The following is a 22,869-nucleotide window of genomic DNA, read 5'->3' as shown; positions in this document are numbered from 1 at the left end:
ATGGGAGGGGGAGTGGAAGTGCTGAACCACCGGGATGTCAGGTTGGTTATTGCGGACCGAGCGGAGGTGTTCGGCGAAACGATCGCCCAGCCTCCGCTTGGTCTCACCGATGTAGATCAGCTGACATCTAGAGCAGCAGATGCAATAGATGAGGTTGGAGGAAATGCAGGTGAACCTCTGTCACACCTGGAACGACTGCTTGGGTCCTTGAATGGAGTTGAGGCGGGAGGTAAAGTGGCAAGTGTTGCATTTCGTGCAGTTGCAAGAGAAAGTACCAGGAGAGAGGGTGGTGCAGGAGGGAAGGGAAGAATGGACAAGGGAGTTAGGGAGGGAGCGTTCATTGCGGAATGCAGACATGGAGGGAGATGGGAAGATGTGGTGAGTGGTGGGGTCACGTTGGAGGTGGCGAAACTGATGGAGGATTACTTGTTGTATGTGACGGCTGGTGGGGTGAAAGGTGAGAATGCGGCGTAGACGAAGGAATTGGAAGTAGGTGATGGAGTCCTTACAGGAAGCAGGGTGGGAAGAAGTGTAGTGCAGATAGCCATGGGAGTCAGTAGGTTTATAGTGGATGTCGGTCAGAAGTCTATCACCTGCGATGGAGATAGTGAGGTCAAGGAATGGTAGGGAAGTGTCGGAAATGGTCCAGGTGTATTTGAGTGCCGGATGGAAGTTAGTGGTGAAGTGAATGAAGTCAGTTGTGTGTAGGTGCAGGTGGTGGCACAAAAGCAGTCGTCGATGTAGCTGATATATCTAATTTGTAGACAGCACTCCCAATGTGCAGTGAATTAGTATAACAGGTCGCTCTGATTTGTGGTCAACACTCCCACCATGTGGTGATCCGGTGCCCTGCAGGTCTGTCCAATTTGTGGTCAATACTACCATCGTGTGGTGGTCTGCTGCCCTGCAGGCCCATCTGATATGTGGACAAAGTACTAGTTTGACACTGCAAAATCTCCTCAAGGTATGCCTACTTTGAAGAAGTTCTCCTCCTCCCTCCGAAGACAGTTTAACAACCTCCTCTCTCACAGCCCCCCCTCTGTGATTTCCCCTTCCCTCCAACTCTACGAACACATCCTAACCCAGACTCGATACCACAGCCATGTTTAAAAAAGTCTGAAGAAGGGTTTCGGCCCAAAACGTTGCCTATTTCCTTCGTTCCATAGATGCTGCCTCACCCGCTGAGTTTCTCCAGCATTTTTGTCTACCTTTGATTTTCCAGCATATGCGGTTTCTTCTTAAACACTACTTTGACTCTGATGGTCAGGCAACATCGCTGGAGAACATGGATTGGTAATTCTGCGTTGGGGCTCTTCAGACCCTTTAGAATTTTACCTTAATATTGGTCCAATCTTAAGGAGTCACTACTGCAGAGACACAATGGTCCTTGTGGAGATACTTCTCCAGGCATTGTCCATGTGTTTTTACCTTGAGGACTAGAATCTTCTCACCCAGGGCTGTCCGTCCCACTGAGTTACTCCAGCACTTTGTCTATTTGTAGAGAAGGACGTTGGAACATTTCAAACATTAAAATTATATGTTAATTTTATTTTTGAGCATTACTTCAAGTCTACCTGGATTTAGTATTTATGGATGTCATAGGAAAGTAAGGCACCTCCTATTTCTAACCCTCTTCAGTTTAATGGGATAAATGTAATAAATTAATGACGGCTTTTCCAAATTTTTTAGAGAAAGTTCTTGCATGTAGGGTGCTGGAATCTCGAGCAAAAGAAGTACTCATAGTGTCAGGCATCTGTGGAGGAAATGGGCAGATGTATTTGATCAGAAGCCTTCAGAATGGAGTACGGAGAGAAAGCTAGGAAAGGGGGTGAGTTAGCGAAAAGCCTGGCAAATGCAGGGTGGATACAGGTGATTGGTAGATGGGTGGAATAAGTGACAAAGGCTTGAGGTGACAAGCAAAGAGAATGTGTCAGAAGGAGGGGTGTGAAATGTAAAGCCAGCGCGATGTGTAAGTATAATGGGACAGGGAAGTATGGGACTCTGATGTGAAATGAGTGTATTGGGGAGCCCCCTCTTTCCCTGCATCCCCACCCTGGTGAGCACACTTCCCCAGCACCTCCATAACTTTGCTCCTTTCCCCTCTGTACATTCATCTGTCCTTCGAGCCAAAGGGCCAAATGGCCTACTCCTGCACCTATTGTCTATTGTCTATATCTTCCATCCCCATGACCATATTTCCATCTTTCCCTTCCATTCATATCCCTCACTCTGGCTTTACATTTCAACGTTCTTCTGCTTATCTGACAATATGTGTCTCTATTCATTGTCACTTATTCCACCTACCTGCCAATCACCCTTCCTTTGTATCCACCCATCACTTGCCAGACTTTATCCTGCTCCCACCTCTTCCAGCTTTCCACACCCCACTTCATCTGTGTGAAGAGTCTGGACCTGAAATGACCTCTGTCCATTTATGTTCAGATAGATGGTACCTGACTTGCTGAGTGCCTTTGTTTTAGACTTACCATTGAGAATAGGGAAGATTCAAACAAGAGGACATGACTTCAGAATTAAGGGACAGAAGTTTAGGGGTAACATGAGGGGGAACTTCTTTACTTAGAGAGTGGTAGCGGTGTGGAATGAGCTTCCAGTGGAAGTGGTGGCGGCAGATTCGTTGGTATCATTTAAAAATAAATTGGATAGGCATATGGATGAGAAGGGAATGGAGGGTTATGGTATGAGTGCAGGCAGGTGGGACTAAGGGAAAAAAGTTGTTCGGCACGGACTTGTAGGGCCGAGATGGCCTGTTTCCGTGCTGTAATTGTTATATGGTTATATGGTTATTGGAGCCTGCTTTTGCTTGCTGGGGATTGGCGATACAACTGCGGCTGGCGTTAGGGTTTAGCTACTGGCATTGGGGTTTAGCTACTGGCATTGGGGTTTAGCGGCTGGCGTTGGGGTTTAGCTACTGGCGTTGGGGTTTAGCGGCTGGCGTTGGGGTTTAGCGGCTGGCGTTGGGGTTTAGCTACTGGCGTTGGGGTTTAGCGGCTGGCGTTGGGGTTTAGCTACTGGCGTTGGGGTTTAGCGGCTGGCGTTGGGGTTTAGCGGCTGGCGATGGGGTTTAGCGCCTGGCGTTGGGGTTTAGCTGCTGGCGTTGGGGTTTAGCGGCTGGCGTTGGGGTTTAGCTACTGACGTTGGGGTTTAGCTACTGACGTTGGGGTTTAGCTACTGGCGTTGGGGTTTAGCTACTGGCGTTGGGGTTTAGCTGCTGGCGTTGGGGTTTAGCTACTGGCGTTGGGGTTTAGCTACTGGCGTTGGGGTTTAGCTACTGGCGTTGGGGTTTAGCTACTGGCGGGGTTTAGCGGCTGGCGTTGGGGTTTAACTACTGGCGTTGGGGTTTAGCTACTGGCGGGGTTTAACTACTGGCGTTGGGGTTTAGCTACTGGCGTTGGGGTTTAGCGGCTGGCGTTGGGGTTTAACTACTGGCGTTGGGGTTTAGTTACTGGCGTTTGGGTTTAACTACTGACGTTGGGGTTTAGCTACTGGCGTTGGGGTTTAGCTACTGCCGTTGGGGTTTAGCTACTGGCGTTGGGAGTTAGCTACTGGCGTTGGGGGATAGCTACTGGCGTTGGGGTTTAGCTCCCGGCGTTGGGGTTTAGTGGCTGGCGTTGGGGTTTAGAGGCTGCCGTTGGGGTTTAGAGGCTGGCATTGGGGTTTAGCTACTGGCATTGGGGTTTAGCGGCTGGCGTTGGTGTTTAGCGGCTGGCGTTGGTGTTTAGCTATTGGCGTTGGGGTTTAGTGGCTGGCGTTGGGTTTTAGCTACTGGCGTTGGGGTTTAGCTACTGGCGTTGGGGTTTAGCGGCTGGCGTTGGGGTTTAGGGGCTGCCGTTGGGGTTTAACTACTGACGTTGGGGTTTAGCGGCTGGCGTTGGGCTTTAGAGGCTGGCTTTGGGGTTTAGCTACTGGCATTGGGGTTTAGCTACTGGCGTTGAGGTTTAGCTACTGGCGGGGTTTAGCTACTGGCATTGGCGTTTAGCTACTGGCGTTGGGGTTTAGCTACTGGCGTTGGGGTTTAGCTACTGGCGTTGGGGTTTACCGGTTGGCGTTGGGGTTTAGCGGCTGGCGTTGGGGTTTAGCTGCTGGCGTGGTTTAGCTACTGACGTTGGGGTTTAGAGGTTGGCGTTAGGGTTTACATACTGGCGTTGTGGTTTAGCTACTGGCGTTGTGTTTTAGTGGCTGGCGTTGTGGTTTAGCTACTGGCGTAGGGGTTTACATACTGGCGTTGTGGTTTAGCTACTGGCGTTGAGGTTTAGCTACTGGCGTTGGGGTTTAGCTACTGGCGTTGGGATTTTGCGGCTGGCGTTGTGGTTTAGCTACTGGCGTTGTGGTTTAGCTACTGGCGTTGTGGTTTAGCTACTGGCGTTGTGTTTTAGTGGCTGGCGTTGGGGTTTAGCGGCTGGCGTTGGGGTTTAGCTACTGGGGTTGGGGTTTAGCTACTGGCATTGGGGTTTAGCTACTGGCGTTGGGGTTTAGCTACTGGGGTTGGGGTTTAGCTACTGGCGTTGTGTTTTAGTGGCTGGCGTTGGGGTTTAGCGGCTGGCGTTGGGGTTTAGCTACTGGGGTTGGGGTTTAGCTACTGGCTTTGCAGGGCTCTAAATTAACGGTTGCCCGGGTGCCATTGACCACTCAAACTGCCGCCGGGCAAGCTAAACGGCGAGTCATTTTGCCCGGCTTGGCAACTTGGTTTATACCAAAGATAGACACAAAAAACTGGGGTAACTCCGCGGGTCTGGCAGCATCTCTGGAGAAAAAGGTAACGTTTCGTATCGGCGACGGTTGTGGGAAAAATGCTAAGTGTGGCGTGACGGAGGTTCGGAGCTAAAGACGGGCAACATCTCCTCCTCCCGCACCCCGCCCTGCCCGGCCTGTTAGTGGCAGCTGCTGCCACTCCGCCAACGGCGCTTTCAAAACAGACCCTTGGGAGGTGTCGGTCAGAGGCGGAGGTAGATTGGGGGGGGGGGGGGTGATTGGAGGAGGGAGACAAGCCAAAACACTCTCGACAGACCTGGCGTTGGGGTTTGGCTACTGGCGTTGGGGTTCAGCGGCTGGCGTTGGTGTTCAGCGGCTGGCGTTGGGGTTTAGCTACTGACGTTGGGGTTTAGCGGCTGGCGTTGGGATTTAGAGGCTGGCTTTGGGGTTTAGCTACTGGCGTTGTGGTTTAGCTACTGGCGTTGGGGTTTAGCTACTGGCGGGGTTTAGCTACAAGCATTGGCATTTAGCTACTGGCATTGGGGTTTAGCTACTGGCGTTGGGGTTTAGCGGCTGGCGTTGGGGTTTAGCGGCTGGCGGGGTTTAGCTACTGACGTTGGGGTTTAGAGGTTGGCGTTAGGGTTTACATACTGGCGTTGTGGTTTAGCTACTGGCGTTGGGGTTTAGCTACTGGCGTTGTGGTTTAGCTACTGGCGTTGAGATTTTGCGGCTGGCGTTGTGGTTTAGCTACTGGCGTTGGGGTTTAGCTACTGGCGTTGTGGTTTAGCTACTGGCGTTGTGTTTTAGCGGCTGGCGTTGGGGTTTAGCGGCTGGCGTTGGGGTTTAGCTACTGGGGTTGGGATTTAGCTACTGGCATTGGGGTTTAGCTACTGGCGTTGGGGTTTAGCTACTGGCTTTGCAGGGCTCGAAATTAACATTTGCCTGGGTGCCATTGACCACTCAAACTGCCGCCGGGCAAGCTAAACGGCGAGTCATTTTGCCCGGCTTGGCAACTTGGTTTATACCAAAGATAGACACAAAAAACTGGGGTAACTCCGCGGGTCTGGCAGCATCTCTGGAGAAAAACGTGACGTTTCGTATTGGCGACGGTTGTGGGAAAAATGCTAAGTGTGGCGTGACGGAGGTTCGGAGCTAAAGACGGGCAACATCTCCTCCTCCCGCACCCCGCCCTGCCCGGCCTGTTAGTGGCAGCTGCTGCCACTCCGCCAACGGCGCTTTCAAAACAGACTGTTACGACTCCCGAATGCAAGTACTTCAGAGCCACGTAACACAAGTCAAAAACCAGGTTCAGGTTCAAAAACAGTTTTATTTATTCATTGGAACACAAAACTCAAACCTGATTTAAACAACCCAGTCAGGGATATGGATAAACCGACAAACAATTTAACAATGCTCCAGCCAGCCACGCCATGGGCCGTCGAACCGGAGATTCCAAAACCTGCCCAAAGAGATACAACCCTGAAACCAAAATACACGAAAACTCTAAGGTCAGCCCTTATCCGTCCCAATTCAATATCTGTTAACAAGGAATGGTGAAAATACACAAAGTTCTATGCCATGTGGTCCGGCTTCCTCGGCCCACACCAACAGTCTGCTCATCAGTCAGAGTCTACGACGAAGAGAGGAGAATCCTGGGAAGCTCTGGTATTTATACTTCAGATGAGTCACCCGTCACCTGACGCAGCTTGGCCAATCGGGTACAGGAGCCTTTAACCCCTCGATTCCAGACTCACAGCCACGAGGCCTGTACTTGGGATAGAAACAGAGAAAGGTAAGTACATAGCATTCACCAGGAGGGGGAAGCGCCTAACACCCCCACCCAAAGATACTGAATAAGTTTCTCAAAATGAACAAAAAAAACACCACCAAATTTCAGCAACTATTCAGTAGCAGACTACACTGGCGCGACAATGCATCAGCCAATACATTATCTTTGCCACGGATATGTCTGATCTCCAAGTTGTAATCTTGCAGCTGCAAACTCCAGCTCATTAACCGCCGGTTCTTATTCCGCATATTCTGCAAGAATACCAAAGGATTATGATCCGTGAGTACGATGACAGGGACATTCGAGGAGCCAACATAAACCTCGAAATGAGTCAGAGACATTACAACCGCAAGGGTTTCTTTCTCAATGGTGGAGTACCACTTCTGATGACGATTAAACTTCTTAGAGAAGTACGAAACTGGATGCTCCACCCCATCTGAATCATCCTGTAGAAGAACTCCACCAACCCCACGATCACTAGCATCTACTGCCAGCTTAAATGGACGCTCAAAATCAGGTGCCGCAAGCACAGGTGCGCGCACCAGAAGACTTTTGGTCTGATCAAAGGCTTGTTGACACTGCGGACCACACAAAAGCTACCTTCGGACTCAGCAAATCCGTCAAAGGGGCAGCCACCGCAGAGAAGTTTGGACAGAATCCTCTATAGTACCCAACCATAGCCAGATACCTACGGAGTTCAGTCCTAGAGGTTGGAGCAGGAAATGCGACAATATGCCCCACCTTTTCCTTGAGAGTGCGAACCTGACCCCGGCCCACTACCTTACCCAGATACGTTACCGTGGCCTGGCCAAACTCACACTTCCCCAGATTGATCGTCAGGTTTGCCTCCGCTAGACGATGAAATACCTCCTTCAGATGACCGATGTGTTCGAACCATGACCTGGAGCACACAACCAAATCATCAAGGTATGCCTCACAGAAGGACAAACCAGACAATACAATGTTCACCAACCGTTGGAAGGTTGCCAGCGCATTGCGCATCCCAAATGCCATTACCGTGTACTGAAGAAAGTCATCAGGCGTAACGAACGCAGAGATCTCCCTCGCCCGCCTAGTCAAAGGGACTTGCCAATAGCCTATTAACAAGTCCAACTTAGACACAAAAGATGCACTTCCCACACGATCCACGCAATCCTCCATCCGTGGAAGAGGATAGCAATCCGGCTTAGTTACACTATTTAATTTCCGATAGTCCGTGCAAAACCTGTCCTCCCCATTAGCCTTCGTCGCCAGTAGACACGGAGAACTCCACGGGCTACAACTAGGTTCAGCAATGCCATGCCGCCGCATATAGTCAACCTGACTTCTTAGACGATTACGCTTGTCAGGGTTGACCCGATACGGATGCTGTTTAATTGGCGTGGCACCGGCCACGTCAATGTCATGCTGCAGCACAGACGTCTGAGAAGGCACATCCGAGAACAGTGACACATTTGACTTCACCAAAGCAAGCAGGTCACCCCGCTGACTTCCAGTCAAATGAGCCAACCGCAAGGGAAGCGTCTCCAAAGCCTCAGAGTTACACAGCTTTCCCTGCGTCACTGCCACAGACAACCGTGCCTCCCCCACATCACCACCCGTGTCAGGGGGCAGCACCACTGCAGCCAAAACAGGCTTAGAAGGACATAGCTCCGACCCATCAACCTCCACAGGCTCCTGCTCATGGTACTGTTTCATCATGTTAACATGACAGAGCTGAGTCTTACGCCTCCGATCAGGGGTACCAATAACGTAATCCCTCTCACCAACCTTCTTAATCACCTGATAGGGACCGCTATACCGAGCCTGCAGACTGGAACCAGGAATAGGCAACAACACCAGGACCTTGTCACCTGGAGAAAAATTCCTACTAGAAGCCTTCCTGTCGAACCAGTCCTTCATCCTAGACTGAGCAGAGGCAAGATTACCCATTGCCAGTTCGCATGCCCTCCTCAGTCTAGAACGAAAAGTACAGACGTGGTCTAAAATACTACGTTTTGTATCCTCCTGCAACCATTTCTCCTTCAGGACCCTCAACGGACCACGTACAGTATGCGCGAACACCAGGTCAGCAGGACTGAACCCTAAAGACTCCTGCACGACCTCACGCACCGCAAACATAACTAGATGAACTCCCTCATCCCAGTCTTTTTCAAACTCCAGGCAGTAAGTCCTCAACATAGATTTCAAAGTCTGGTGAAACCTCTCGAGAGCTCCCTGGCTCTCAGGATGATACAAACTGGAGTAACAATGCTTAATATCTAACAACTTCATTACCTGACCAAAAACCTTCGACATGAAGTTGGTACCTTGGTCACTCTGCACAACCTTGGGCAAACCGAACAACGAAAAAAACTTAGTGAGAGACTTAACAATTGCAGGGGCAGTAATTCTACGCAAAGGGACCACCTCCGGAAAGCGGGTAGTCGCACACATAATTGTTAATAAAAACTTGTTGCGCACCCTTGTCCGAGGTAGAGGGCCCACACAATCAACTAGAATCCGCTCAAACGGCTCACCGACCACAGGGATTGGATATAAAGGCGCAGGAACAATCGATTGGTTCGGCTTTCCTGCCACCTGGCAAATGTGACAACACCTGCAGTGCTGTTTCACGTCCTTTTTCAACCCTGGCCAAAAAAAATTCCGTAAGATGCGGTCATACGTCTTATTGACCCCCAAATGTCCACCCAGAGGACCATCATGAGCCAAACAGAGTATCTCGTCCCTATACCGACGAGGCATCACAATCTGATCAACCACGCTCCAATCATCATGCCCAGATATATCCAAGGGAGACCACTTTCGCATCAGTAAGCCATCCCTTAGAAAATACCCCTTTGCTGTGGAATCCATATCCCCCTCAGGCACTGCGCAGTCGCACAGATCAGATAAACCTGGATCACTCTTTTGCTCCTCAACCAGCCGGTCACGTGACAGTGACACCGGCACATTTCCAGACACTATCCCATCTTGAGATGGAGAAACACCCTTCACAACACAGGATCTATCATCCTGATCCCCAAAAATGCTCTCACTCAGGTCCACCACATCCTCAAACTTCGCCTGGCTCTTAGCCATAGCCCTCGTGACAGCACAAGCTGCGAAGACCTTTGGATGCTGCATAGCCAATCTATCAGGACTCTGCACCATCGGAACAGCCGTCACCTCAGGAGTGACTAAAACTCTACCTCCTGCCAAGTCATTCCCCAAAATCACAGAAACTCCCCCAACGGGAAAACACGGCCGTAACCCAACAGTTACCCGGCCTGAAACCAACTCGGACTCGAGACGCACGGTATGCAAAGGCACTACCATGTCATCCATCCCGAATCCTACCACTGGGACACTTGACCCAACCGATGATTCCCCAGAAAACGGCAGTACACCATCCAATATAAAGGACTGAGTAGCACCAGTATCACGCAAGATGGATACTGGAACTCTATCACCCCCATCCTCTAGAGAAACAAAACCATTCATGATGAATGCAGAATAATTCCTGCACTCATCAGACTCAGGCACCTCAGGTACGACAGGTGCCTTCTGTGCACCCACCAAAGCCACAGGCTTTGCATTTTTCTGCTTCAGAACGGGACACGACTTTAACATGTGCCCTCTCCTTCTACAATAGTAGCACACAGGACCTTCATTAGTCCTCACATTTCCGTCAACCTTATCAGCTCGGACCTCCCCCTGTATCAACGTGCTGCCACTTGCAGGCACAGAAACAGCTTTGACACTGCCACCGGCGACACCACCACGATCAACCGGCCGTGCACCAAAACTATAGGATCGCCCAACAAAATCTGATTTATGAGTCAATACATACTCATCTGCCAACACCGCAGCCTTAGACACCTCATTCACCTTCTGCTCATTAAGGTAAGTAGTAACCCTCTCAGGGAGACAGTTCTTAAAGTCTTCCATAATTATCAAGGCCCGCAGTAGCTCAAAATCCTTCACTCCTTGAGAAGCGCACCACCTGTCAAAAAGTGCTTCCTTCTCCCTAGCAAACTCCACATAAGTCTGACTATCAAACTTCCTAAAGCGCCGGAACTTCTGCCGGTACGCCTCTGGAACTAATTCATAAGCCCTTAATACTGTAGACTTCACACACTCATAGTCCAGACTGCTTTCAACAGATAAAGACGAGTACACCTCCCGTGCTTTACCCACAAGGACACACTGCAATAGCAAGGTCCACACGTCCCTAGGCCACTTCAAGGACAAAGCCACCCGTTCAAACACTGTGAAATACTTGTCCACATCCTCCTCACGAAATGGGGGAACCAGGCGGATGTTCTTGCTCATATCAAACTCCCGTTCCCTAGAAGAAACCCGGGAATTATCTATTTCTTTTTCCCGCAGCTGAAATTCAGCCCTTTTGGTTTCCTCCTCAAGCCGTTTCATTTCAAGAACATGCATGAGCTCTTTCTCTTTTAACAAAGAGGCAATTCTCTGTGACTCAAGCTCCATCTCCTTCAGTTTAATGATGGCGTCCATGTTCTGAACTGGCTGAACAGAAGGTGGGGGACTGTCTGCACCACCAGGCAAAACCCCACCCTCCACCAACGCAGCCCACAACTCCGATTTAATGGAGTGTTTCTTTGAATGCTTGTCAATAGTCACGGCATAGTTCTCAGCCAGTAAAATCAAATGCTCCTTCGTACATCTATCAAACAACTCCCGACTAGGAGCCTCAACAAATTCTTTCACCTTAAATTCCATTTCCAATCTAGCCCCAAACCACCAGCTAAAACTTGGGCACTAATGCTACCACAAACAGGGAAGAAAAAACTTCCTCACAACACACAGACTTCCTCAGTCCAGAAGCCTACCAAAAAACCCCCCTAAAAACGTCTAGGGTCCTCAAAACTTAGGACGAGCCCCCATTTTGTTACGACTCCCGAATGCAAGTACTTCAAAGCCACGTAACACAAGTCAAAAACCAGGTTCAGGTTCAAAAACAGTTTTAATTATTCATTGGAACACAAAACTCAAACCTGATTTAAACAACCCAGTCAGGGATATGGATAAACCGACAAACAATTTAACAATGCTCCAGCCAGCCACGCCATGGGCCGTCGAACCGGAGATTCCAAAACCTGCCCAAAGAGATACAACCCTGAAACCAAAATACACGAAAACTCTAAGGTCAGCCCTTATCCGTCCCAATTCAATATCTGTTAACAAGGAATGGTGAAAATACACAAAGTTCTATGCCATGTGGTCCGGCTTCCTCGGCCCACACCAACAGTCTGCTCATCAGTCAGAGTCTACGACGAAGAGAGGAGAATCCTGGGAAGCTCTGGTATTTATACTTCAGATGAGTCACCCGTCACCTGACGCAGCTTGGCCAATCGGGTACAGGAGCCTTTAACCCCTCGATTCCAGACTCACAGCCACGAGGCCTGTACTTGGGATAGAAACAGAGAAAGGTAAGTACATAGCATTCACCAGGAGGGGGAAGCGCCTAACACAGACCCTTGGGAGGTGTCGGTCAGAGGCGGAGGTAGATTGGGGGGGGGGGGTGATTGGAGGAGGGAGACAAGCCAAAACACCTTCGACAGACCTGGCGTTGGGGTTTAGCTACTGGCGTTGGGGTTTAGCGGCTGGCGTTGGAGTTTAGCTACTGACGTTGGGGTTTAGCGGCTGGCATTGGGGTTTAGAGGCTGGTTTGGGGTTTAGCTACTGGCGTTGGGGTTTAGCTACTGGCGTTGGGGTTTAGCTACTGGTGGGGTTTAGCTACTGGCATTGGCGTTTAGCTACTGGCGTTGGGGTTTAGCTACTGGCGTTGGGGTTAGTTAGGGCCTGTTAGTGGCAGCTGCTGCCACTCCGCCAACGGCGCTTTCAAAACAGACCCTTGGGAGGTGTCGGTCAGAGGCGGAGGTAGATTGGGGGGGGGGGGTGATTGGAGGAGGGAGACAAACCAAAACACTCTCGACAGACCTGTGCTCTACCCTCGTAATTTTACCTACTCCAACCAACACTCACTAATTCCCCTGCCTCATTCCATCCAATCCACACCGATTCATACAACCAACCCCCCCCCCCCCCCCCCCTCCTGAACCTATTGTGCTGGAAATGTCTTCAGAGCTAACATTGACTATGTTTGATAACGGAATGCAATCAAATATGTTTTAATTCCAAATGTTATTATTTGTTTTATTCCATAAAGATGGATTAATTAAATTTTGAACACTGCAGTGTTCGATTGTCACGTTATTACAGAATTCATTTTAATGGCAAATCAATGCTGTTAATATGGAGTATCAGTACTGTAGTTATTTAATGAGCAACATTCGCAACTCTACGTTGGACTTATCCAGGTTTTACTTTTACAGTCAGTCATATACATCACAAATTTTGTCAGGAGATATTTCAGTTGAAATTTTAACGTTAATTCTGAAGTGGGAATGATGGAAAAAGCGTTTATCAATGATTTTTTTTTAAATGGTGCTTACAAAGTGGGTATCTTCATTGCCACATACATCTGAATGTCTGGTAATGTGGCGTCTTGACACCTTTAAATATATTACCAAACATTTGCTGCATTTATGTCCTTTGGCCATCTCTTGTTAGTTAGTGTAATGTTTAACCTGTCAGATGGGTATATTCAGTTTTGTCAGCTATTATCATAAAATGCCTTGAGAAAATTCCTTGCAACCTGTATATTTTGTTGTGGATAAATTATGTGGGAAGCGAGAGTGTTTCTGTACCAATAGCAATAACGACCCATGCTATGGCCATGTCATGATAATGTTCGGTCCTTCACATAAAACATGCTTGTAGTGTGCATGGTTAAGCATATATGTTATCAAGGTCCAGGATTTATTGACACAGGTTGATCATACGCTGAATAATCCAACCACATTTTTGTTTGGAAGTGGAAAGAAATAATAACAATTACATTAATTGCAATGTGTAAAAAGAGTTGAGATACTGTAATATAATGTTGCTGCATGTCATTGTGGTATATATCATGTCTTGATTGGTGAATATGTTAGTTTGTGACTTTATTTGAAGCAGGAATAATATGTGAATGCATAATTCCGACTGGTAACTACGCACTTCGTCCGAGCACGCGTCATGCAAGCCATCTTAAATGACCACCTAAATTGTAATTTGGCAACCTAAAAAGCTGCCAAGGTTACCCGGCTGTAACAGGGAAAAAAAGTTAAGCGAGAGCCCTGCTTTAGGGTTTAGCTACTGGCGTTGGGATTTCAGATTCAGATTCAGATTCAGAAAACTTTATTGTCTGTCGTAACATAAAATCTTCTTTGACGTGGCTCAACATACAGACAGGACAATGTACTGATAAGCAGTCATACAACACAGATTTCTGCGAGCACACACAGTGTGTATAGATCTTAAAAGCAAGTATAAACATTAAAAACTGTAAAAATAGACAAGATAAAAGTTGTGGATACGTGTAAAGTGACAGTGCGTCAGGGTTAATTTGTCCATTGTTCATTTTTTATTTAAGCAGTTTATGGCAATGGGTATGATGAGTTTTTGTGGATGTTTTTCTTGGATAGGGGGACTTTATATCGGCAGCCTGATGGCAGAAGTTGGAAGGACTTGTGCAGGGGGTGGGTGGGATCCTGTGTAATGAGGTTGGCTTTCCTTTTAACTGCCTGGGTGTGGAGTACTGATAATTGATTTTGAGTTTTGCCAGTAATTTTGCTTGCTTGATTGATTATCCGAGAAAGCTTTGATTTGTCTTTGACAGAGGTGAGGGTGAACCAGGATGTGATGTTAAAGGTGAGTACAGATTCTATAAGTGATTTATAGACAGCTGTTAAAATGTCCTGTCTGACATCAAAGCTCCTGAGTTTCCTCAGCAGGAACAGGCGTTGCTGTGCCTTCTTGTACACAGAGTCTGTGTGCTGGGAGAAGGACAGGCGGGTGTCAATCTCTGTGCCCAGGTATCTAAAGGCCTCTACCTGCTCAACTGTCTGCCCATTCAGCCTCAGAGGTTCAAAGAGAGGTTGGGGGGAAGATGTTCGCCTCCCCCCACAACACAGCTCCTTGGTCTTGGAGATGTTAAGCTCCATAGAGCTCTCTTTGATCCACAGCATCAGGGTGTTGACCTGCTGATAGTAGGCAGCCAGAGAAGTGTGATCCTTGATGTGGGCCACCAGGGCCATATCGTTTGCATACTTAAAAAGGGAAATGTCACTGTTATTGTTTGTTATGTTGTTTGTGTAGATGGAAAATAAAATCGGTGATAAGATAAGATATTTATCGGTTTGCGTTGGGGTTTATCTACTGGCGTTGGGGTTTAGCTACTGGCGTTGGGATTTAGCTACTGGTGTTGGGGTTTAGCAACTGGCGCTGGGGTTTAGCTGTTGGCGTTGGGGTTTAGCGGCTGGCGTTGGGGTATAGAGGCTGGCGATGGGGTTTTTTGGCTGGGGTTGGGGTTTAGCTACTGGTGTTGGGGTTTAGCGGTTGGCGTTGGGGTTTAGCTACTGGCGTTGGGATTTAGCGACTGGCGTTGGGGTTTAGTTACTGGCGTTGGGGTTTAGCTACTGGCGTTGGGATTTAGCTACTGGCGTTGGGGTTTAGCAACTGGCGCTGGGGTTTAGCTGTTGGCGTTGGGGTTTTTTGGCTGGGGTTGGGGTTTAGCTACTGGCGTTGGGGTTTAGCGGTTGGCGTTGGGGTTTAGCTACTGGCGTTGGGATTTAGCTGTTGGCGTTGGGGTTTAGCGGCTGGCGTTGGGGTATAGAGGCTGGCGATGGGGTTTTTTGGCTGGGGTTGGGGTTTAGCTACGGGTGTTGGGGTTTAGCGGCTGGTGGGGTTTAGCGGTTGGCGTTGGGGTTTAGATACTGGCGTTGGGTTTTAGCTACTGCCATTGGGGTTTAGTTACTGGCGTTGGGGTTTAGCTACTGGCGTTGGGATTTAGCTACTGGCGTTGGGATTTAGCTTCTGGCGTTGGGGTTTAGCTACTGGCGATGGGGTTTTTTGGCTGGGGTTGGGGTTTAGCTACTGGCGTTGGGGTTTAGCGGTTGGCGTTGGGGTTTAGCTACTGGCGTTGGGATTTAGCGACTGGCGTTGGGGTTTAGCTACGGGTGTTGGGGTTTAGCGGCTGGTGGGGTTTAGCGGTTGGCGTTGGGGTTTAGATACTGGCGTTGGGTTTTAGCTACTGGCGTTGGGGTTTAGCTACTGGCGTTGGGGTTTAGCTACTGGCGTTGGGATTTAGCTACTGGCGTTGGGGTTTAGCTACTGGCGTTGGGGTTTAGCGGCTGGCGTTGGAGTTTAGCGGATGGCGTTGGGGTTTAGCTACTAGCATTGGGGTTTAGCTACTGGCATTGGGGTTTAGCTACTGGCGCTGGGGTTTAGCGGCTGGCGTTGGAGTTTAGCTACTGGCGTTGGGGTTTAGCTACTGGCTTTGGGGTTTAACGGCTGGCGTTGGGGTTTACCTACTGGTTTTGGGGTTTAGCGACTGGCGTTGGGGTTTATCGGTTTGCGATGGGATATAGCTACTGGCGTTGTGGTTTAGCTACTGGCGTTGGGGTTTAGCTACTAGCATTGGGGTTTAGCTACTGGCGTTGGGGTTTAGCTACTGGCGTTGGGGTTTAGCGGCTGGCGTTGGGGTTTAGCGGCTGGCGTTGGGGTTTAGCTGCTGGCGTTGGGGTTTAGCTCCTGGTGTTGGGGTTTAGCTACTGGTGTTGGGGTTTAGCTACTGGTGTTGGGGTTTAGCTACTGGCGTTGGGGTTTAGCTACTGGCGTTGGGGTTTAGCTACTGGCGTTGGGGTTTTGCGGCTGGCGTTGGGGTTTAGCGGCTGGTGTTGGGGTATAGAGGCTGGCGATGGGGTTTTTTGGCTGGCGTTGGGGTTTAGCTACTGGCGTTGGGGTTTAGCGATTGGCGTTGGGGTTTAGCTACTGGCGTTGGGGTTTAGCGACTGGCGTTGGGGTTTAGCTACTGGCGTTAGGATTTAGCTACTGGCGTTGGGGTTTAGCTACTGGCGTTGGGGTTAACGGCTGGCGTTGGAGTTTAGCGGTTGGCGTTGGGGTTTAGCACCTGGCGTTGGGGTTTAGCTACTGGCGTTGGGGTTTAGCTACTGGCGTTGGGGTTTAGCTACTGGCGTTGGGGTTTAGCTACTGGCGTTGGGGTTTAACGGCTGGCGGGGTTTAGCGGTTGGCGTTGTGGTTTAGCTACTGGCGTTGGGATTTAGCTACTGGCGTTGGGGTTTAGCTACTGGCGTTGGGGTTTAGCTACTGGCGTTGGGGTTTTGCGGCTGGCGTTGGGGTTTAGCGGCTGGTGTTGGGGTATAGAGGCTGGCGATGGGGTTTTTTGGCTGGCGTTGGGGTTTAGCTACTGGCGTTGGGGTTTATCGGTTTGCGATGGGATTTAGCTACTGGCGTGGTTTAGCTACTGGCGTTGGGGTTTAGCTACTAGCATTGGGGTTTAGCTACTGGCGTTGGGGTTTAGCTACTGGCGTTGGGGTTTAGCGGCTGGCGTTGGGGTTTAGCGGCTGGCGTTGGGGTTTAGCGGCTGGCGTTGAGGTTTAGCTGCTGGCGTTGGGGTTTAGCTCCTGGTGTTGGGGTTTAGCTACTGGTGTTGGGGCTTAGCTGCTGGTGTTGGGGTTTAGCTACTGGCGTTGGGGTTTAGCTACTGGCGTTGGGGTTTAGCTACTGGCGTTGGGGTTTAGCTACTCGCGTTGGGGTTTAACGGCTGGCGTTGGGGTTTAGCGGTTGGCGTTGGGGTTTAGCGGCTGGCGTTTGGTTATAGAGGCTGGCGATGGGGTTTTGCGGCTGGCGTTGGGGTTTAGGTACTGGCGCTGCAGTTTAGCGGTTGGCGTTGGGGTTTAGCTACTGGCGTTGGGGTTTAGCTGCTGGCGTTGGGGTTTAGCTCCTGGTGTTGGGGCTTAGCTGCTGGCGTTGGGGTTTAGCTACTGGCGTTGGGGTTTAGCTACTGGCGTTGTGGTTTAGCGACTGGCGTTGGGGTATAGAGGCTGGCGATGGGGTTTTTTGGCTGGCGTTGGGGTTTAGCTACAGGCGTTGGGGTTTAGCGTTTGGCGTTGGGGTTTAACGGCTGGCGTTGGGGTTTAGCGGTTGGCGTTGGGGTTTAGCTACTGGCGTTGGGGTCTGGCTACTGGCATTGGGGTTTAGCTACTGGCGTTGGGGTTTAGCTACTGGGGTTGGGGTTTACTACTGCCGTTGGGGTTTAGCTACTGGCGTTGGGGTTTAGCTACTGGCGTTGGGGTTTAGCTACTGGTTTTGGGGTTTAGCTACTGGCGTTGGGGTTTATCGGTTTGCGATGGGATTTAGCTACTGGCGTTGTTGTTTAGCTACTGGCGTATGGGTTTAGCTACTGGCATTGGGGTTTAGCTACTGGCGTTGGGGTTTAGCTACTAGCGTTGGGGTTTAGCGGCTGGCGTTGCAGTTTAGCGGCTGGCGTTGGGTTATAGAGGCTGGCGATGGGGTTTTGTGGCTGGCGTTGAGGTTTAGCTACTGGCGCTGCGGTTTAGCGGTTGGCGTTGGGGTTTAGCTACTGGCGTTGGGGTTTAGCTGCTGGCGTTGGGGTTTAGCTCCTGGTGTTGGGGTTTAGCTACTGGTGTTGGGGCCTAGCTGCTGGCGTTGGGGTATAGCTACTGGGGTTGGGGTTTAGCTACTAGCGTTGAGGTTTAGCTACTGGCGTTGGGGTTTAGCTACTGGCGTTGGGGTTTAGCTACTGGCGATGGGGTTTAGCTACTGGCGTTGGGGTTTAGCGACTGGAGTTGGGGTCTAGCTACGGGTGTTGTGGTTTAGCGGCTGGTGGGGTTTAGCGGTTGGCGTTGGGTTTTAGATACTGGCGTTGGGTTTTAGCTACTGGCGTTGGGGTTTAGTTACTGGCGTTGGGGTTTAGCTACTCGCGTTAGGATTTAGCTACTAGCGTTGGGGTTTAACTACTGGCGTTGGGGTTTAGCGGCTGGCGTTGGAGTTTAGCGGTTGGCGTTGGGGTTTAGCTACTGGCGTTGGGGTTGAGCTACTGGCGTTGGGGTTTAGCTACTGGCGGGGTTTAGCTACTGGCTTTGGGGTTTAGCTACTGGCGTTGGGGTTTAGCTACTGGCGTTGGGGTTTAACTACTGGCGTTGGGGTTTAGCTACTGGCGGGGTTTAGCTACTGGCGTTGGGGTTTAACGGCTGGCGTTGTGGTTTAGCGGTTGGCGTTGGGGTTTAGCTACTGGCGTTGGGGTTTAGCTACTGGCTTTGGGGTTTAGCTACTGGCGTTGGGGTTTAGCTACTGGCGTTGGGGTTTAGCTACTGGCGTTGGGTTTTAGCTACTGGCGTTGGGGTTTAGTTACTGGCGTTGGGGTTTAGCGGCTGGCGTTGGGTTATAGAGGCTGGCGATGGGGTTTTGCGGCTGGCGTTGGGGTTTAGCTACTGGCGTTGGGGTTTAGCTACTGGCGTTGGGGTTTAGTGGTTGGTGGGGTTTAGCGGTTGGAGTTGGGGTTTAGATACTGGCGTTAGGTTTTAGCTACTGGCGTTGGGGTTTAGTTACTGGCGTTGGGGTTTAGCTACTCGCGTTGGGATTTAGCTACTGGCGTTGGGGTTTAGCTACTGGCGTTGGGTTATAGAGGCTGGCGATGGGGTTTTGCGGCAGTCGTTGGGATTTAGCTACTGGCGTTGGGGTTTAGCTACTGGCGTTGGGGTTTAGCTACTGGCGTTGGGGTTTAACGGCTGGCGTTGGGATTTAGCGGTTGGCGTTGGGGTTTAGCTACTTGCATTGGGGTTTAGCTACTGGCATTGGGGTTTAGCTACTGGCATTGGGGTTTAGCTACTGGCGTTGGGGTTTAGCTACTGGTGTTGGGGTTTTGCTCCTGGCATTGGGGTTTAGCTACTGGCGTTGAGGTTTAGCTACTGGCGTTGGGGTTTAGCTACTGGCGGGGTTTAGCTACTGGCGTTGGGGTTTAACGGCTGGCGTTGTGGTTTAGCGGTTGGCGTTGGGGTTTAGCTACTGGCGTTGGGGTTTAGCTACTGGCTTTGGGGTTTAGCTACTGGCGTTGGGGTTTAGCTACTGGCGTTGGGGTTTAGCTACTGGCGTTGGGGTTTAGCTACTGGCGTTGGGGTTTAGCTACTGGCGGGGTTTAGCGGCTGGCGTTGGGTTATAGAGGCTGGCGATGGGGTTTTGCGGCTGGCGTTGGGGTTTAGCTACTGGCGTTGGGGTTTAGCTACTGGCGTTGGGGTTTAGCGGTTGGTGGGGTTTAGCGGTTGGAGTTGGGGTTTAGATAGTGGCGTTAGGTTTTAGCTACTGGCGTTGGGGTTTAGTTACTGGCGTTGGGGTTTAGCTACTCGCGTTGGGATTTAGCTACTGGCGTTGGGGTTTAGCTACTGGCGTTGGGGTTTAGTTACTGGCATTGGGGTTTAGCTACTGGTGTTGGGGTCTAACTACTAGCGTTGGGGTTTAGCGGCTGGCATTGGGGTTTAGCTACTGGCGTTGGGGTTTAGCTACTGGCGTTGGGGTTTAGCGGTTGGTGGGGTTTAGCGGTTGGAGTTGGGGTTTAGATACTGGCGTTAGGTTTTAGCTACTGGCGTTGGGGTTTAGTTACTGGCGTTGGGGTTTAGCTACTCGCGTTGGGATTTAGCAACTGGCGTTGGGGTTAAGCTACTGGCGTTGGGTTATAGAGGCTGGCGATGGGGTTTTGCGGCAGTCGGGGTTTAGCTACTGGCGTTGGGGTTTAGCTACTGGCGTTGGGGTTTAGCTACTGGCGTTGGGGTTTAACGGCTGGCGTTGGGGTTTAGCGGTTGGCGTTGGGGTTTAGCTACATGCGTTGGGGTTTAGCTACTGGCATTGGGGTTTAGCTACTGCCGTTGGGGTTTAGCTACTGGTGTTGGGGTTTAGCTCCTGGCATTGGGGTTTAGCTACTGGCGTTGAGGTTTAGCTACTGGCGTTGGGGTTTAGCTACTGGTTTTGGGGTTTAGCTACTGGCGTTGGGGTTTATCGGTTTGCAATGGGATTTAGCTACTGGCGTTGTGGTTTAGCTACTGGCATTGGGGTTTAGCTACTGGCGTTGGCGTTTAGCGGTTGGCGTTGGGGTTTAGCTACTATCGATGGGGTTTAGCTACTGGTGTCGGGGCTTAGCTGCTGGCGTTGGGGTTTAGCTACTGTCGTTGGGGTTTAGCTACTGGCGTTGGGGTTTATCTACTGGCGTTGGGGTTTAGCTACTGGCGTTGGGGTTTATCTACTGGCGTTGGGGTTTATCTACTGGCGTTGGGGTTTAGCTACTGGTGTTGGGGTTTAGCTACTGGCGTTGGGGTTTATCGGTTTGCAATGGGATTTAGCTACTGGCGTTGTGGTTTAGCTACTGGCGTTGGGGTTTAGCTACTGGCGTTGGCGTTTAGCTACTGGCGTTGGGGTTTAGCTACTAGGGTTGGGGTTTAGCGACTGGCGTTTCGGTTTAGCGGCTGGCGTTGGGTTATAGAGGCTGGCGATGGGGTTTAGCTACTGGCGCTGGGGTTTAGCTACTAGCGTTGGGGGTTTATCTACTGGTGTTGGGGCTTAGCTGCTGGCGTTGCGGTTTAGCTACTGGCGTTAGGGTTTAGCTACTGGCGTTGGGGTTTAGCTACTGGTTTTGGGGTTTAAATACTGGCGTTGGGGTTTATCGGTTTGCGATGGGATTTAGCTACTGGCGTGGTTTAGCTACTTGTTTTGGGGTTTAGCTACTGGCATTGGGGTTTAGCTACTGGCGGGGTTTAGCGGCTGGCGTTGGGTTATAGAGGCTGGCGATGGGGTTTTGCGGCTGGCGTTGGGGTTTAGCTACTGGCGTTGGGGTTTAGCTACTGGCGTTGGGGTTTAGCGGTTGGTGGGGTTTAGCGGTTGGAGTTGGGGTTTAGATAGTGGCGTTAGGTTTTAGCTACTGGCGTTGGGGTTTAGTTACTGGCGTTGGGGTTTAGCTACTCGCGTTGGGATTTAGCTACTGGCGTTGGGGTTTAGCTACTGGCGTTGGGGTTTAGTTACTGGCATTGGGGTTTAGCTACTGGTGTTGGGGTCTAACTACTAGCGTTGGGGTTTAGCGGCTGGCATTGGGGTTTAGCTACTGGCGTTGGGGTTTAGCTACTGGCGTTGGGGTTTAGCGGTTGGTGGGGTTTAGCGGTTGGAGTTGGGGTTTAGATACTGGCGTTAGGTTTTAGCTACTGGCGTTGGGGTTTAGTTACTGGCGTTGGGGTTTAGCTACTCGCGTTGGGATTTAGCTACTGGCGTTGTGGTTTAGCTACTGGCGTTGGGGTTTAGCTACTGGCGTTGGCGTTTAGCTACTGGCGTTGGGGTTTAGCTACTAGGGTTGGGGTTTAGCGACTGGCGTTTCGGTTTAGCGGCTGGCGTTGGGTTATAGAGGCTGGCGATGGGGTTTAGCTACTGGCGCTGGGGTTTAGCTACTAGCGTTGGGGGTTTATCTACTGGTGTTGGGGCTTAGCTGCTGGCGTTGCGGTTTAGCTACTGGCGTTAGGGTTTAGCTACTGGCGTTGGGGTTTAGCTACTGGTTTTGGGGTTTAAATACTGGCGTTGGGGTTTATCGGTTTGCGATGGGATTTAGCTACTGGCGTGGTTTAGCTACTTGTTTTGGGGTTTAGCTACTGGCGTTGGGGTTTAGCTACTGGCGGGGTTTAGCGGCTGGCGTTGGGGTATAGAGGCTGGCGATGGGGTTTTGCGGCTGGCGTTGGGGTTTAGCTACTGGCGTTGGGGTTTAGCTACTGGCGTTGGGGTTTAGCGGTTGGTGGGGTTTAGCGGTTGGAGTTGGGGTTTAGATAGTGGCGTTAGGTTTTAGCTACTGGCGTTGGGGTTTAGTTACTGGCGTTGGGGTTTAGCTACTCGCGTTGGGATTTAGCTACTGGCGTTGGGGTTTAGCTACTGGCGTTGGGGTTTAGTTACTGGCATTGGGGTTTAGCTACTGGTGTTGGGGTCTAACTACTAGCGTTGGGGTTTAGCGGCTGGCATTGGGGTTTAGCTACTGGCGTTGGGGTTTAGCTACTGGCGTTGGGGTTTAGCGGTTGGTGGGGTTTAGCGGTTGGAGTTGGGGTTTAGATACTGGCGTTAGGTTTTAGCTACTGGCGTTGGGGTTTAGTTACTGGCGTTGGGGTTTAGCTACTCGCGTTGGCATTTAGCAACTGGCGTTGGGGTTAAGCTACTGGCGTTGGGTTATAGAGGCTGGCGATGGGGTTTTGCGGCAGTCGTTGGGGTTTAGCTACTGGCGTTGGGGTTTAGCTACTGGCGTTGGGGTTTAGCTACTGGCGTTGGGGTTTAACGGCTGGCGTTGGGGTTTAGCGGTTGGCGTTGGGGTTTAGCTACATGCGTTGGGGTTTAGCTACTGGCATTGGGGTTTAGCTACTGCCGTTGGGGTTTAGCTACTGGTGTTGGGGTTTAGCTCCTGGCATTGGGGTTTAGCT

The 22,869-nt window shown here is 50.6% G+C and overlaps 1 protein-coding gene across 1 annotated transcript in view; it reads left to right on the top strand.

Annotated features, from left to right (window-relative positions):
* Positions 1-2,421, top strand: part of LOC116978430 — a 28,146-nt gene extending 25,725 nt beyond the window's left edge. Inside the window, exons 5-6 of the mRNA XM_033029550.1 lie at positions 856-964; positions 2,374-2,421. Coding sequence (XP_032885441.1) covers positions 856-964; positions 2,374-2,421 — 157 coding nt within the window. The remainder of the gene's footprint in view (positions 1-855; positions 965-2,373) is intronic.
* The last annotated feature ends 20,448 nt before the right edge of the window (positions 2,422-22,869 follow it).

Source organism: Amblyraja radiata, chromosome 11 (assembly GCF_010909765.2).
Source record: "Amblyraja radiata isolate CabotCenter1 chromosome 11, sAmbRad1.1.pri, whole genome shotgun sequence".
Taxonomy (NCBI): Eukaryota; Metazoa; Chordata; class Chondrichthyes; order Rajiformes; family Rajidae; genus Amblyraja; species Amblyraja radiata.
This window is presented reverse-complemented; position numbering and strand designations above follow the sequence as displayed.